Source organism: Mus pahari, unplaced genomic scaffold (genome assembly GCF_900095145.1).
Source record: "Mus pahari unplaced genomic scaffold, PAHARI_EIJ_v1.1 scaffold_5136_1, whole genome shotgun sequence".
Lineage (NCBI taxonomy): Eukaryota > Metazoa > Chordata > Mammalia > Rodentia > Muridae > Mus > Mus pahari.
In genome coordinates this window covers 51776-70072 of record NW_018392945.1, presented here as the reverse complement: position 1 = coordinate 70072, position 18297 = coordinate 51776, and the positions used below count along the sequence as shown (strand labels likewise).

The 18297-nt window shown below is 37.0% G+C and overlaps 1 pseudogene and 1 gene segment (V, D, J or C); both read left to right on the top strand.

Moving 5' to 3' along the window:
- The first annotated feature begins 6973 nt into the window (after positions 1–6973).
- On the top strand, positions 6974–7590 carry LOC110315265. The segment is given in 2 exon segments: positions 6974–7029; positions 7244–7590. Coding segments are annotated over 2 exon segments (396 nt in total).
- Positions 7591–15297: 7707 nt separating this feature from the next.
- LOC110315264 lies at positions 15298–15752 on the top strand (annotated as a pseudogene).
- Positions 15753–18297: the final 2545 nt, after the last annotated feature.

The window sequence follows — 18297 nt, the reverse complement described above, 5'->3', positions numbered from 1 at the left end:
CCATGCAGTTTTTATCACAATTGCTCTGTAGTACAGCTTAAGGTCAGGCATGGTGATTCCACCAGAGGTTCTTTTATTGTTGAGAATGGTTTTTGCTCTCCTAGGTTTTTTATTATTCCAGATGAATTTGATAACTTTTGGTTGAAAGTCAATTTTATTCAATGTTAGAATTGTTACTCCAGCTTATTTCTTGGGATCATTTTCTTGGAAAGATTTTTTTTTCTAGCCTATTAATCTGAGGTAGTGTCTGTCTTTCACTGAGGTGTGTTGTATGAAGCAAAATGCTAGGTCCTGTCTACATATCCAATCTGTTAGTCTATATTTTCTTTTACTGAGGAATTAAGCCCATTGATGCCAAGAGAGATTAAGAACCAACGACTGTTGCATCCTTTTATTTTTGTTGTTAGAGTTGGAATTATGTTTGTATAGCTTTCTTCTTTTGGGTTTGATGAAAGAATATTTTCTTGATCTTTCTTTGGTGTAGTTTCCCTCCTTGTGTTGGAGTTTTCTATTATCCTCTGTAGGGCTGGATTATTGAACTATATTGTTTAAATTTGGTTTTGTCATGGAATATCTTGGCTTCTCCATCTATGGTAATTGAGAGTTTTGCTTGGTATAGTATTCTGGGATAGCATTTGTGTTCTCTTAGGGTCTGCATGACATCTGCCTAGGATCTTCTAGTTTTTAGAGTAACTGTTGAGAAGTCTAGTGCAATTCTGAAAGGCCTGCCTTTATATGTTACTTGACCTTTTCCCCTTACCAGTTTTTGATATTCTACCTTTGTTCTGTGCATTTGGTGTTTTGGTTTTTATGTGACAAGAGGAATTTCTTTTCTGGTTCCATCTATTTGGCATTCTGTATGCCTCTTGTATGTTTATGGTTATCTGTTTAGGTTAGGGAAGTTTTCTTCTATAATTTTCTTGCAGATGTTTACTGGCCCTTTGAGTTGGGAATCTTTACTCTCTTTTTTATTCTTAGGTTTGGTCTATTTATTGTGTCCTGGATGTCCTGAATGTTTTGTGATAGGGTCTTTTTGCATTTTGAATTTTCTTTGACTGTTGTGTCAAGGTTTTCTATGGTATCTTCTGCATCTGAGATTCTCTCTTCCATCTCTTGTATTCTGTTGGTGATGCTTGCATCTATGACTCCTGATCGCTTTCCTAGGTTTTCCATCTTCAACACTGTCTCCCTTTGGAGTTTCATTATTGTTTCTGTTTCCATTTTTAGATCCTGTACTGATCTAGTATGGACTTTGCTCAATTCCTTCACCTGCTTGGTTGTGTTTTCCTGTAATTCTTTAAGGAATTGTTGTGTTTCTGTTTACCTGTGCTCTCCTGTATTTATTTAAGGGAATTATTTATGAACTTCTTCTGTTTTCCATCTCCAGCGTTGTCTCCCTTCATTATTTCCTTATTGTTTCTGTTTCCAGTTTTAGATCCTCTGTGGTTCTGTACATTTCCTTCACCTGTTTCTTTGTGCTTTCTTGTATTAATTCAAGAGCTTTATGTGTTTCCTTTTTAAGTTTATTTTTATCTGTTTACCTGTGTTCTCATGTATTTCTTTTTTCTTTTTTCTTATCTTTTTTTTCTTTTTTTTTGCTCAGCCCCTCTCCTGTATTTCTTTAAGGGAGCTATATATGACCTTCTTAAAGTCCTCTGCCATCATCATGAGATGTGATTTTAATTCAAAATCTTTCTTTTTAGGTGTGTTGGGGTATCCAGGACTTGCTGTGGTGGGAGAGCTGGGTTCTGATGGTGCCAAGTAGCATTGGTTTCTGTTGCTTACATTCTATCTAGTTGTGTCTAGTGTTAGCTGTCTTTACTGTCTCTGACTGGAGCCTGTCCCTCCTGTGAACCTGTGGTCTAGTGACCCTGGTTATGTCAGAACTCCTGGAGGACCTGTTTTCTCTGTGATCCTTGATAAGTCAGAATTCCTGGGGGACATACTGCTTCTAGATCTGGGCAGAGTGGGTAGAGATCCAGAGCCCAGAGTATGCCCTTAGGATCGGGTGTGCTCAGGATAAGTGTGCTTCTTTTTGGGTAATTTTGCCTGTGTCCCCTGTGTCCTGAGAGCTCGCAGTTAGGACATATATTGTGGGGAAGTCTGGGGATCTCACCTGTGACCCTGGATCTGCCAGAAGTCCTGAAGGACAGGCTGCATCTGAGTGTGAGTAGGTTGATGAGTGCGAAGCACAGGCTCTGTTCCAGGGGACAGGTGTAAGCTGGAAGGACTGTGTGCTTCTGGCTGTGTAACCTGGGTCCTGGAGTGGTGTCCCAGTTAGGCCAGGTCTTGGGGAGGGGTCAAGATCTCACCTGTGATCCTGGATCTATTGAGAGTCCTGGAGGAGATGCTATCTCTGTACCCTTATTTATAATAGCCAGAAAATGGAAAAAAACCTAGATGTCCCTCAAGGGAAGAATGGATATAGAAAATGTGCTTCATTTATACAATGTTGTACTACCCAGCTAATCAAAACAATGACTTCATGAAATTTGCAGGCTAATAGACAGAACTGGAAAATATCATCCTGAGTGAGGTAACCCAAACACCAAAGAACACACATGGTATGCACTCACTGGTAAGTGAATATTAGCTCAAATGCTCATAATATTCATGATACAACTCATAGACCATATGAAGACCAAAGTGTGGATGCTTCAGTCTTCCTTAGAAGTGACAATAAAGCAATCACAGAATATAGAGGGAGGGAAGGACTTGGGAAGAGAGGAGGGGGAGGGGAAAAAGGGGTGACATGATGAGGTATTTGAACAGACAAGAGAGCCGTACAGAGGGTCAAGAAGTTGAACTAAATATGTAGCAGTGGGGGATTGGGAACTGGGGTTAACCACTAGAAACTCCCAGATGCCAGGGAAGCAGGAGGCACTCAGGACCATGCAGGGATGACATTAGCCAAAATACCCCCAAAAGGGAGATTGAACCTGTATAGACCACCTCTAGTAGAGGGATGTGGCCACCCACCAGTCTCAAAATTTTAACCCATAATTGTTTCTGTCTAAAGGAAATGTAGGGAGAAAAAAATGGAACAAAGACTGAAGGAAAGGCCACTGAGGGAACACCCTACCTAGGGATCCATCTCATCTGCAAACATCAAATCTGGATACTACAGCAGATGCCAAGAAGCAATTAGTGAGAGGCTCTGCCAGCATCTAACCAATATAGATGCAGATACAGCCAAATATTGGACTGAGTCCAGAGACCCCCAATGGAAGAGTTAAAAGAAGGACTGAAGGAGATGAAGAGGATTGCAACCCCATAGGAAGAACAACAATATAAACCAACCAGATCCCCCATAGTTCCCAGAAACAAACAAACAAACAAACAAACAAACAAAAAAAAAAAAAAAAAAAAAAAACCAAAGACTATACCAGCAGGAACTCATGGCTGCAGCTACATATGTAGCAGAGGATTGCCTTATTGGGCATCAATGAGAGAGATAGCCCTTGGTCCTGTGGAGGTTGGTGCCCCAGTGTAAGGGGATGCTAGTACAGTGAGGTCAGAGTGGGTGGCTGAGTGAGAGAGCACCCTCATAGAGCAAAGGAGAGGGCGAATGTGATAGCAGTTTGCAGAGGGGAAAACAAAAAGGGGGACAACATTTGAAATGTAAATACATGAAATAGCAAATTTTAAAACATAAACAACAAAAAACTACTGATGAAATTAACCCTAATGAAACAGATTAATGTTTTGCTCATCTAGCATGAGGAAAGGTTTTTTTTTTTTTTTTTTTTTTTTTTTTTTTTTTTTTTTTTTTTTTTTTTTTCTGATGCTAGTAAGATCAAATAAAGAGACCCTTACCAACACATTTTACAAAGAGGGAGAAATCTTGGAATACTCAGTTCCAAATAGGATGTCTCCATCAAATCCTTCCTAGTAGGGATTAGAGTTCCCTCTGTAAAAAGAGGTAGAAAGAGTCCAAGAATGAGAGATGATAGAGGACACCAAGAAAAAAAATTAAATTAACATGATTGACATGCAAATAAACTCACAGGGACTGAGGCACTGTGATTAAGGGATAGTCCCAGATCTGTCCCTTTAATGTTTTAGAACTGAAAGTCCTGTACACATGCCCCATTCCCAACCAGAGTCTATCTCCAATATATAACACCTTCTAAATGAAAATTTAGTTTTCTCAAAAACCAACTACTCTTAAGGGTAGGCTGGATGCATAGCATCAGATGGAAAACAGAAAATGAATACTAAGGCACGTGGGAATGTCTTTGTCTAATAATGTCATGATAGGGCTCCTCTTTTTAAATAATTTTACTCATTGTTTTTAATTTTAAATTTAATTTTCTTGATACATATTTATTCTTTCCTGTTTTCATTCTTCAGGACAATTGTATATTTATTTGCATAATACATAAACTACAAGCTACCAGTTTAGTTGTATGGCATTGCTGAGTGTATGAGGAAGTGTGTCTGCTTCTTGTGCCTTTTGTTTTGTTCTTTTCTATCTGTATGTTTTGGCCAATTATTATGTGTTGGTTTTTGTTTTATATTATTATATTAATTTTATTTTATCATTATTAATTATTGCATTGCAACATGTTTATTTTCTAATTATAGAGAGAAAGAGATGAATCCTGATAGAAGGGATCATGAGGAGGAGCAAGGACAAATAGAAGGATAATAAACCATAATGAGAATACATTCTGTGAGAAAAAAAATCAACTTTCAATAAAAGAATAAGGGAAAGAAGTAAAGGGAGAAAGAAAAGAAAGAAATACAAGAAAGAACAAAATAGAGAAAAAAGGTAGATGGAAAGAAAGTAAGAAAGAAAGAAAGAAAGAAAGAAAGAAAGAAAGAAAGAAAGAAAGAAAGAAAGAAAGAAAGAAAGATGTTAAGGAAGAAAGAAAGAAAAAGAAAGGAAGGGAGGCAATGGGAGAGCTAGAGAAAGTACCCAAGGAGCTGAAGGGATCTGCAGCCCTATAGGTAGAACAACAATATGAATTAACCAGTACCCCTAGAGCTCGTGTCTCTAACTGCATATGTAGCAGAAGATGGCCTAGTTGGCCATCATTGGGAGGAGAGGCCTTGGTCTTTCAAAGATTATATACTCCAGTTCAGGGGAACGCCAGGGCCAAGAAGTGGGAGTGGGTGGGTAGGAGAGCAGGACACAGTGAGAGCATAGGGAACTTTTGGGATAGCATTTGAAATGCAAATAAAGAAAATAGCTAATAAAAAAAAAAAAGAAAGGGAGGAAGAAAGACAGAAAAGAAGAAATATTGTCCACAATACATTCATTTTAAATGTGCATCCTCTTTCTCAACCTCTCATCACAGTCATGCACAAAGAGTTCTTCCCAAAGTATCTGACTATTTTCTTGTCACATGTGTTTTATTATAATCCCTCCAAAGTCCTCCTAAATTGGGAGTCACATTCTAGCTTCTTACATCAATGTATAGTCCAAGTCAAACAGACAAATTGAAAAGTTTGAAGTCACAATTAACACTTGAGGAAGAAATGTGGCATATGTATGCGTAGTGATAGAATAACTTAGTCACTGTAATTTTTCCAGGATCATACATTTTCCAAAATTTTTCATGATGTATTATTCTTACTACCTAAAATTTCCACTGAAACAATGAACTATATTTCAATTATCCATTTATCTTGTGGTCTACATCAGGACAGGCCCTTGGTCCTATGAAGGCTCTATGCCCCAGTGTGAGGGAATGTCAGGGTTAGGAAGCAGGAGTGGGTGGGTGGGGGGAGCAGGGGTAGAGGGGAGAGGGTAGGGCAAAGGTGTTTTTTGAAGGAGAAACCAGGAAAGGGAATACCATTTGAAATGTAAATAAAGAAAATATCCAATAAAAAAAGATTTTGAGAAAAAAAAGAAATTGTTTACGTTTCCTAGCTATAGTGAATATAGCTGCACAATATATGTATTGCTTTTATTTCTTTTATAGTATATATTGTCCTTTAGGTATATCCACAGGAATGACATAGCTTGGTCATGTAGTAGTATTATCTGTAGCTATTTTAGAAAATTGCACACTGATTTTACAGTTATTGCATTCCCATCAGCAATGAAGTGGGGCTTCTCTTTATTCTTTTCCTCATTTTTGAAGAGTCTTGGTAGTCTTTGTTATAGTTACTGAGGCTCTTCCAAAGCTCCAACAGTGTTTTTACATAATATATATGCTCTAGCTTGGTTATATGGACCATGTGACAGGAACAGATGTTTCTTTAAATGGAACTGATAAAAATTTCTCTCCTGATCTAGACTGTTGTGGTCTTTTAAGTAGCATGAAAAACATGTACTAAGGAAGGAATTCATTTGAACATGCTAGAAATACATCTGTGGCACTCTTCATCACTCTTGTTGGAAAAATATGCAAGATGCACTATTTTGCTATTATTTGGAAAGTGCAAAAAGAATTTTGATATCTCAACCTATGGAATTCTTCTGTATGTTGGCAGATTGTAAACTTTTATAAGGATTTCATTCTCTCCTCTGGAGAACTATGTCTTTGTAGGAAATACAGAATTTCTTATTTCTTGCTAATGAAATCTCCTCAGTGTGATATCACTTTAGTTTCTGTGTTGTTATGCTTCATGTAATGTTCAGAGAGTTAAAGATGCTCCAATCCATATTGTAAGAAACATTCTAAGCCATGGAATAAGGCCATGGATTTGAGATGCTCTTTATCTCAAACTACTGAATATATCTTAGAGATTTCTTTGAACTGTGTTAAATATGTAACCATGTAAGTAGGAGTCAAGTCTCCTTTAAATCTCAACAACTCTTCAGGTTAACTCTTCAGCAAAGGGATAGATATTCTAATAAGTCACTAGGAGCATGCTCTTCTGACCATGTCTTTCTTATAAGAAATATGAAGAGAGCATGATTTGCATACATTTTTCTTCCTTCTAGTGTTCCTGCCCCTTAGAGTATTATAAAAAGATCTTTCTCAGGGATGTGTCATGGTCCACACAAACTCAGGGAAAGCTCGAAGATGGTGTCCACGCCTCAGTTCCTTGTACTTTTGCTTTTCTGGATTCCAGGTATGACTGTTTGGATGTGGCAAAAAAAAAAAAAAATTGAGATGTTATTTAAATACCAAGTTTTCTTGCTTTATTTGGAAGCCAACATCACATGGGAATTGACTTTCAGTTTAAAGAAATTGATACAATAAAAGTCATTTATTTTTCTAAGGAGTTTAGAATTGACTTTCATATTCAGTGTTGTGTTCTACTAATGTATCTTCTATTTTTCCAGCCTCCAGAGGTGACATCTTGCTGACTCAGTCTCCAGCCATCCTGTCTGTGACTCCAGGAGAAAGAGTCAGTATCTCCTGCAGGGCCAGTCAGAACATTGGTACAAGCATACACTGGTATCAGCAAAAAACAAATGGTTCTCCAAGGCTTCTCATAAAGTATGCTTCTGGGTCTATCTCTGGGATACCCTCCAGGTTTAGTGGCAGTGGATCAGGAACAGATTTCACTCTTAACATTAACAGTGTGGAATCTGACGATGTTGCAAGTTATTTCTGTCAGCAGAGTAATAGCTTGCCTCCCACAGTGATGCAGACCATAGCAAAAATCACCAGGAAAGCAGAACTGTGAGGCTGGGTTGCTTTAGCTATTTCTGGTGGTGTCTCAAGCTTCTTCAAAGAGTTTCACAGATGCAGTCATGTGTGATGTTTACAAAACTCTGTGGAATGAAGAAGCCCTAAAGTTCTGCTTGACTGTGACATCTTTTCATTCTATTTCAGGACTAGAATACATAGACTACAATTGTCCTTATATGATCAGACAGTCTTCTTGCATTGTATTGCCTCATGACAAAAATCTCATCATTCATGGACAACAGGGATGTTTGATTATTTCTTAACCTTATAATTGCTAGAAAGTCAGATGAAGCATTGACTGAACCCAAAAAATGTAATGTACTTCTGTCCCCCAAAAGACTAGAGAGCTTAGCTTCAGAGAGTTATGGCTCTGTTACAAATTTCCCTCTGCATATTTTATAGTAAGTGAACAACTCTTGAATATAAAGTATTTTTCATGTTTATGGATTTGTATAAATTTTCCAATCAAATTTGTTAAAAATTGCAAATTTCTTGAACAGAGGTATACAGTTACTAGTTAACAAACAAACCAAAAAAGAAAAAGAAAGAAAGAAAGAAAGAAATTGAAACAACAAAATGATGTTTGTCAACTGAAGTTTCCAGAAATCTATGGACTTATCTTGAATCATTATAACATAAATGAGTATCAAAACGACATTGTTTTTAAACACAATGGAATAATGGAAGATGTATTAACATTTTGATTCACTTTCGCCACCAAAGAATTTTACAGAAATAGATCAAGCTTTAAGATTAGCATTTCACTAGCTGGGTGTGATGACACACGCCTTTAATCCCAGCACTCAGGAGGCAGAGGCAGGCAGATTTCTGAGTTTGAAGCCAGCCTGGTCTCCAGAGTGAGTTCCAGGACAAAAGATTAGCATTTTACTTGAAAAATCATCAGTGAGAAATATTTGTAGGTGCCAGAACAGTCTTTGAAAAGAAAAATATCCATGATTAAAAATTTTCCTAAGTAGAAAAATAATTCTGACACATCTTTTGATGATTTACAAGTAGAAAGAACTTTGCAGAAAAGAATCTTCAAGCCTTATGTAAAAGGGTCTTCATTAAGAATGGTAGGGATTACCAGGAAAAAGGCAATTCTGTTAAAGTGATTAAGAATTTAAAATTTGGTGTGGTCTGATAGTTCATGTCTCTAAACACAGCATTTGGGATGTGGAGGCATGAGTATCTCCATGTGTTCAAGTCCATTCTGCTTTCCAGGTCAACTAAAGCTACATAGTAAAGACTTATCTCAAAAACAAAGACAAAATAAATATAAAAAAAATTGTTTGGTTGGGCATTTTATTTTCTTCTATAATTTAAAATCTAAAAATGTCTCTCTGTCTCTCTGTCTCTCTCTCTCTGTCTCTCTGTCTCTGTCTCTCTCTCTCTCTCTGTTTCTCTCTGTCTCTCACTCTGTGTGTGTTTATGTGTGTGTGTGTGTGTGTGTGTGTGCATGCATATGTGTGTGTCTGTGAAAGATGGAGGAGTGAAGCATAGGTAAGCTCGAAGACCCCACAGGACTAATGGCCACTTCCTCTTTTTTCACTCTTAATTTTTGAGACAACGTCTTCTGCTAAATGTAGAATTTACCATTGCCTAGAATAGCTCATCAGAGATAGACTTAGGTCTGCTTTTATTTATGCTAAAGTGCTGGAGTTATAGTTAAGTTTAGCTGAACCTGGCTTTTTTTGTGTTGAGAATATAACTCAAGTTCTCATTTTTAATCATGGCAAATATTTACAGAGATATCTACCTGACCTTGAAACTAATTTATTAAAAGTAAAAATATAGTCTACACAGCCAGGGTGAGTCATTTGAGATTAATGTATTGCAATACCAAGAATAATAAATTTCCTTTATTTTATGTCCAGTTTCCTGTTCATGCATTCATCAGTGAAGTATTTCTAACATTCTAAGGATTGTGAATACCTATAGTCATGGCACTATACATTCTTTGAAACAATATTTTTCACAAAATTTTTCTATAATTTTGTAATTGGAGAAAATGCATACCTAAGTAATACATTTTATCTGATATTTAGAAATGTATTTTAAGATCTGAGGTTTTGTGTTTGATTCTATGATTATGCAAATTAATTAATTTTACATGTCATTTATATTTTATTCTTCTAATCCTACATCATGTCACTTTTGAATAAACCTGAAACTTAGTTCTATTACTACTTAAATAGACATAATCTAACACTTAAATGCTTTTCCTATTTTGACCCTTTTCTTGAAATAAAAACAACCAAAATATCCATAAGACTGTTGATTAAATCCTCTCACCTTAAATATCCCAGATAATAAATGAACAACATTATGTTATATAAATATAGCACATTTCCACAATCTCTCCATCCACTGATGGATCTCTAGGCCCTTTCTCATTTCTAGATAGTATGAATAAAGCAGCAGTGAACTAGATGAGCAGGTGGGTCTAAAGTAGATCATAGAGTTCTTTGGGTATACTACCCAGAAGTATAGCTGAATCTTGAGGTAGATCCTACTCCTATTTTTCAGAGCAAACTCTGCACAGATTTCTGTAGAGCTGAGAGAATTTGTACTTCCTCCAGCTGTTTCCCTTTCCCCTCATCCTCATCTGCATGAGCTATCATTTGTTTTGCTGTTCTTGGCTATTCTGACATCCTGACTTGTATGAGAGGAAAGCAACACTGAAAGTGAAAGTGGACAAGAATTTCTATCCCTAACCAAGAAACTATCTGAAATGAACAGCTTGTAAAGGAAAATTAATTTTCTCTAATAGAGTCTCACTTGGTATATAAAACAAACAAGGCTAGGCCCCATTCCCTTAAATGGTCAAGCAAAAATGAACTCAGTGGAATTTTTGTGCACTTTACCTCATATTGCTTAGCTCAGAAACTTTTTATATTATAGGTCTTTATGTGCATATTATGGTGTTAGATTTTGTGATTTATGGGTTGGTTTTGTGTGGGTGTGTTTCTTATGGCATTTTTGGTTTTTTGTTTGTTTTTCTTGAATTTTTATTATTGTTGCAATTATATTTTTAGTTCTGTTATTTTGTTTCTTTATTGGTATTGGCAGTTTTATTTTTTCAAATGAGAGACTAAAAGGAAGAGCATGGACTTCAGTATCTGTGGAGATAGAATATGAGAGGCATTGTAGGAAGAGAAAATGTGACCAGAATATATTGTCTGAAAAAAGGTTTTGCACGTATAAATAAAGGGAAAAAATTCTTTACTATAATATTTCTTTACTGTAAATATTTCTTTACTGTATTTTCATGTCACAATGCCTTTTTTTGAACACTAAAATGAGTAGATTTAATTGATTATCTTAACTGTAAATAACTATTGTGGGTATGGCAGGCGGATAGCCATCTGTTAACTTTTTTTGGTTAGGTGAATGCCCTACAATGATCTTTGACATCGTTTATTCTAGCAAGTACTTCAAGTGTGTCTCATAACCTCAAATTATGCAGCTGGTGTTGAAGAATGGAAACGGAACATGAGAAACTATATTAAAGTGTTCCAACATTAGGACAGTTGAGCAACTCTGGTCCAACTGAAGGCATTGGTTAATAGGTCATAAAACCAAATCAATGTTCTGATTCTGGGGAATATACTTGGATGCAAGAGAGCAGGGAATAGAGATGGTAAATGATTGGGGAAGAGAATAATCAGAATTTATTATATGAACAATGAGATTGTCAGAGACATAGGAACATTTTTAAAAGTTACGGTCTACCACAAGTTAGACTGGCCATTCTTATCCCTGCTTTCTTGGTTCAAGTATGGTTTGTCAAATATAGGTTCATATTTTAGAAGCTTAGAACCCATTATAGTGCAACTAAAGGGGTATGTAAATTTAAGAAGAAATTCCATTCACTTTGAATAAGGTTTCTGTGCTAATTTTTAACTTATGTACATGTTTTTCATTGATTTTATTTTTCATTCAAAACAGACTTTTCATACAATGTCTTCTGACTATATTTTTCTATTATATTAATTTTTAATAAATCCCGTCATGGGCTTCCTTCCTGTTCTAGCCAATTTATGTTCCCAGAGACTTTATATTTTAGTGTGCTTTAAGTAGCAAACTGGCTGAGTAACTGCCTAAACACTAAGTTATTAGAACCTAGCTCCCAATGATAAGCCCATGTGACTACTTTCTAATTTCTATATTCTATCCTGGCTGATGTTTACAATTGAGCAGCCCTTTGCACTCTTGTCGTCTTTACACGGATGCTCTGCTTCTCCCCCCTACACACTATTTCCCTTCCATGCTGGCCTCTGTGCCTCCCTTTCCTCCTTATAGTCCCAAGACCAGGAACCCTAAACCCTGCCTATGGCCTATATCTCACCTCCTCATCTATTGCCTGCTGGCATATTTATTTACTAATCAGAATTAACTTGAGTCAGTTCCTAAAATGTATGTACAGATCCTCTCTTGCAAGCAATTTTAGAGTGCCCAAGTAGTGTTAGAATACAAACAGCTACAGTTTTCCTTCCCCAAATCCTGTGAGGTCCTGCCCACCTCCTGTACGGTCTAAATCCACACCACCTGTGATCATAGTTCCCTGTAAAGTTGTCCTCTGTTTCCACAAGAAACCTCTTTCTTACTCCCATTTGACCCATCTCTCTTTATTGAGAATCATATACTTAGAGAGACCTGGATTAGGTGAATATATTGTTCACAGAGTAGTGATTAAAATTTTTACTTCTTGAAGCTTTTTGAAATGTTTATGTATCAGAGAACATCAATCCTCAAAAATTGCAGAGATTTTTAAATGAGTCTGAAGAAAGAAACTTCTGTAAATGGCGTCCAACATAAAGCAATTAGAACTAAAGATTACATACCCTTATAACATGAATAGAGGGTGCTTGTTAGCATCCTCAATATTTATCAAATTTGAGAATATTAAAGGGCATAGGAAGGCATATAATCAGTAAATCTAAAAAAATATACTTGACATAATACAGCTGACAAAAAGTCTAAAAAAAAAAAAAAATACTTGACATGATACAGCTGACAGAATAGCTCCAGCTCTATAGAAAATGAAAAAGATCATGTTATCCCTTTTCCTAGTTCCCCCTCCGAAAATCCCCTTTCCTCTCTCCCCTCCTCCTGCTCCCCAACCCACCCACTCCTGCTTCCTGGCCCTGGCATTCTCCTGCACTGGGGCATATAATCTTCGCAAGACCAAGGGCCTCTCCTCCCATTGATGGCCTACTAGGCCATCTTCTACTACATATGCAACTAGAGACACAAGCTCATGCCTTCCTTTAGGTGATGCCTTTTTTTCTTCTGCGTAATCCCACCATTTTATATATTTCTGTGGATAAGAAAATTTAGATGCAATGCAAGCTTAACCAGAAGTTCGAGAGTTAGATCATAGATGGACCATAGAAATATGTGCTCTAAGACAATGAAGTGTGCTAGAAAATGTGCTTCCAGAGAATTGTGTAATAGGAATGATGTAGAGTAGTGAGAGACTCACCAAGTTCTTCCATTTTAGCATGTCTTGTATCCAAGAATAACTGTAGAATGTTCCGAGAATGCAATTTCATGAAATACATGAAGTTAGAGGTAACCACCTGAAAGGAACTAGGCACTGTGTCAATCCATCCATAAAGCTCATGTGTTGCAAGTGAGATCACGCATTCCAGGTAATAAGAGAGGAAATAATCTTCTCTGTTGAGTGCCTCAGGTGTGAGGCCTGTAGAGCACACTCAGAGACTGCAGTCCACCAGCTGCTTTGTTGCCCGTGTATCTGGGTAACAATAAATTCACTTCTGCTTCTATGTAGGGAACAAATATAGCCCACATAATGACAATGTGTATGAGTTTCTTGGGCTAAACTTTATAAAACAGTGAAATAAATTAGCATTTTATAGACTGTGTTTTTTGGCATGATTTTATTGCTTAATCAAAGCATGCATATATGGTGTTAGTATATAAAATATATTAATATTTGTGGATAGAATTAGCACTAAATGACAATTTTTATCTCTATTGCACATAAATATATCTTTGATATATCCCTGAATGGAAACACTGTGACCACATACTTCAGATTCACCCACATCACTAGTTTTTCAGATCAATCAATTTATTGACCTATCCACCTGCCCATTCTTTCTGACACAACTATTATGTCAGTCAATATCTTCAGGCCATGGGTAGGTGTCAGTCTCACCCTGTAAAATCTGTTTCTTAAAGAATGGTTGTCTGTACTTGAAAAATATTCCCATTCAACCATTCATGGAAACTCACACTAAGTCTGGACACTTCTATAAGCACAATTCCCCATGTATAGCTTCTACCTTTACTTTCTTATAATGCTCTTTCTCCACACAAACTGTTCTTCTTCTGTCCTAAACATAGACTACTATACATAGCCTTCTTAATATTTAGAAATGTTTGGTGCCCATATCATATGCAAGTATGGGATCCATTGAATATTTTAGGACATTTCTAATTATTTCTAAGAGAATACTCGTATACATCTAATAAATAAAGTAATAAAACTGGAAAGAAGTCATGTTGCATAATCTGCAGACTCACAGGAATATTGGATATAGTTATAATGCCAGATGAATCTAGGAATGAAGCTTATGTGCATAGAAAGAGCAGAGAAAACCCACGACGTTGTCTGGCTTGATGGAAGCAATTCTTGAGTGGCAGAGCTGTCATAAATAATTAAAGTGAGATTATTTACCTGAAAATATTGGCTATTTATGCTCAGAGAATATTTAAGAAAAGGAAGTGGAAAGACAGATAAAGTCAGAGGATCAGGGAGTTTGTTATGAGGTTATATGGAATAGTAAATAAACTATATATATATATATATATATATATATATATATATAGTCTCAACAACATAACTACTAAAATGTGAATTGAACTAGGAAAACACCAATGAGAGTGACAAACAGTATGGCCAAAAGCACATGAGGCTTTACATTTACAAAATCTATAGAAAAACTGGTAAAAATGTTAGCAGAAGAGGTGCTCTTCATTAGGTAAGAACACTAATTATTGTCCAGGTTGTAAAAGTCAGCCCTGAAAACATACATACAAGAAATATTAAATGGATTCAATGAGTTATATTTAGGAATTTGCTTGTGAGTGTGTATACAAATATGTAAGTCCATACAAAACAATTAATGGAAAAAGAGGCCATGAATTTGAAAGAGAACAGGACATGTATTTGCTGGGGCTTGGATTATGGAAAGGTAAGGGAAATTTTTGTAATAAAAATTCAGGTTCATAAATAAACACAGAAAAAAAACAGAATAAGTTGTATGGCCACAATAATATCTACGCTTAGCTTTGAAAGATCAATGGAACCAATTATATGCTGTCTAGAATGGTCCAATATCTGAAACAGCCTGACATGGAAGAAAACATAACAAGGGGACTACATAGAATATGAAAGAAATAAAAATAAGGTACACCTCATAAATAGTTGCTATTCTCTCTTGTTCAAAGAGAATCACATACTCTACAAATAAACCTTTTCTGGGCCACAATTCGAATTATAAGAGAACCATGGGTCTTCAATGAGCTACTGAACTGGTGAGTCCTGCAGCTGTGCCTACCCTTTGCTGATTTGCATGTATCCAAAGCACAGCTCACTGACATGAAGACTTCTTCACAGTCAGGTCACACCCTGTACTGGAGTGAACCTCACACAGGTCACAGCACAGATATGAGTGTGACCACTCAGCTCCTAGGGTTGTTGCTGCTGTGGCTTACAGGTAAGGAAGACAACACTGGAAATGTTTTCAGCTGGGTGGAGTCAATACTCATTGGTCTCAGTGAAAATCCTCTTGCAACAGAGCTAAAAAGTGTGATATGTTTTCAATTTTTCAATTGTAGATGCCAGATGTGGCATCCAGATGACTCAGTCTCCAGATTCCCTGTCTGGGTCTGTGGGAGAAAACATCATTGTCAAATGTCTAAAAAGTGAGAACATTTACAGTGAATTACATTGGTATCAGCACAAACAGGAAATAATCTCCTCAGCTCCTGATCTATGGTGCAACCAGCATGGCAGATGGTGTGCCATCACAGTTCAGTGGCAGTGGATCTGGTACACAATATTCTCTGAGTGAAGGCAATCATGCCAGTGTCCAGGAGAGTAAGAAAACTGCAAAGAAGTGAAAAGAAAACTCAGTTTAAATTGACTTTATTAACTTGGATCAGACTTGGGGTGTCTGGTGTCGGGTAGTGTATTCCCAACAAACTTAAACATGGTATAGTTTGGAAAAAAATTTCCTGGTGTAATAAAATCCCTGGTACACAAACAAGTACAATTATTAGAAACTTAACGTGAATTTTAGAGTCAGGCTACCTGTACTATCTTAAGAGCTAAAGGAAGACTCTGGCATGTTCTTGGTCATACTGATAATCTGGATATTATTAGCCACTGCTGGTCTTGGTTGGTAGAGCTAAAGGGGATAGCAACCCTATAGGAAAACCAATAATACCAACTATCCTGTACCCCTGGGAGCTCCCATAGACAAAGCCACCAACCAAAAAGCATACATGGGTTAGTCCATGGCCCCTAGCACATATGTAGAAGAGGACTGCTTTCTCTGGCTTCTGTGGAAGAGGATTCCCTAATCTTGTAAAGACTTATGCCCCAGGACAGTGAATATGGTGGTAGAGGGATGAGGAAGGGAGGGTTGGATGGATGAAGGGGGTAGGTGGTTGAGGGAGGTGGGTGGTTGAGGGCAGTGGGTAGATAGGGTTGGGAGCACCATCTCAGAGGCAAATCGGGGGTGGAGTGATGAACACCTAGAAAGGGGACTGGGAAGGGGTCAACAGTTGGAATATAAATAAATAAAATTTAAAGTTTAAAAATACCAGAAAAGAGAGTGATTTAAAATATCATAAAATAACTATACACATCTACTCTCTATATTCAATGCTTAGAAAGAACATATACACAACTGTCTCCTGGACAGGTTTATTCAATCTTAGGCAACAGCACTAATCTCTTGAAAGAAATATTTTTTCTATTATGGAGTGATAAATCATTGTCATTCTCACATAGGTTGTGTATTTTATATTAATACTGTCTATTTATATAACTTCAAAATGCTATTTGATAATATTACAATATCATTCAAGTAACCATTGGATCACGCTAATTTGTTTTTTTTTCAATTTTTATTAAATAATTTCTTCATTTACATTTCAAATGCTATCCTGAAAGTCCCATATACCATCTTCCTGTCCTGCTCCCCTACCCACCCACTCGCAATTCTTGGCCCTGGATTTCCCCTGTACTGGGGTATATAAAGTTTGCAAGACCAAGGGGCCTCTCTTCCCATTGATAGCCTAGTTGGGAACATATGCATCTAGATGCACAAGCTCTGGGGTTACTGGTTATTTCATATTGTTGTTCCACCTCTAGGGTTGCATATCCCTTCAGCTCCTTGGGTACTTTCTCTAGCTCCTCCCTTGGGGGCCCTGTGTTCCATCGAATAGATGACTATGAGCATCCACTTCTGTATTTGTCAGGCACTGGTATAGCCTCATAAAAGAGACCTATATCAGAGTCCTTTCAGCAAAATCTTTCTGGCAGATGCAATAGTATCTGGGTTTGGTGGTTGTATATGGAATGGATCCCCAGGTGGGGCAGTCTCTGGATTGTCTTTCCTTACATCTTAGTTCCGAACTTTATCTCTTTAACTCCTTCCATGGGTATTTTGTTCCCCATTCTAAGAAGGAGCGAAGTATCCACACTTTGGTCTTCCTTCTTCTTGAGTTTCATGTGTTTTGCAAATTGTATCGTGGATATTCTAAGTTTCTGGGCTAATATCCACTTATCAGTGAGTGCATACCCTGTGTGTTCTTTTTGAGTTACCTCACTCAGATGACATTATCCAGATGCATCCATTTGCCTAAGAATTTCATGAATTCATTGTATTTAATTGCTAAGTAGTATTTTATTGTGTAAATGTACCACATTTTCTGTAACCACTCCTCTCTTGAGGGACAAATGGGTTATTTCCAGCTTCTGGATATTATAAATAAGGCTGCTATGAACATAGTGGAGCATGTGTCCTTATTACAAGTTGGAACATCTTCTGGGTATATGCCCAGGAGATGTATTGTGGGATCTTAAGGTAGTACTATGTCCAATTTTCTGAGGAAACGCCAGACTAATTTCCAGAGTTCTTGTACCAGCTTGCAATCCCACCAGGAATGGAGGAGTGTTCCTCTTTCTCCACATCCTCACCAGCATCTGCTGTCACTGGAATTTTTGATCTTAGCCATTCTGACTGGTGTGAGGTAGAATCTCAAGGTTGCTTTGATTTGCATTTCCTTGGTGATTAAGGATGTGGAACACGTTTTCAGGTGCTTCTCAGCCATTCAGTATTCCTCAGTTGAGAATTCTTTCTTTATCTCTGTACCCCATTTTAATAGGGTTATTTACTTTTCTGCAGTCAATATTCTTGAGTTCTTTATGTATATTGGATATAAGTCCCCTATTTGATTTAGTATTGGTAAATATCTTTTCCCAATCTGTTGGTGGCCTTTTTGTCTTATTGATAGTGTCTTTTGCCTTACAGAAGCTTTGCAATTTTATGAGGTCCCATTTGTCAATTCTGATCTTAAAGCACAAGCCTTTGCTGTTTTGTTCAGGAATTTTCCCCCTCTGCCCATATCTTCAAGGCTTTTCCCCACTTTCTCCTCT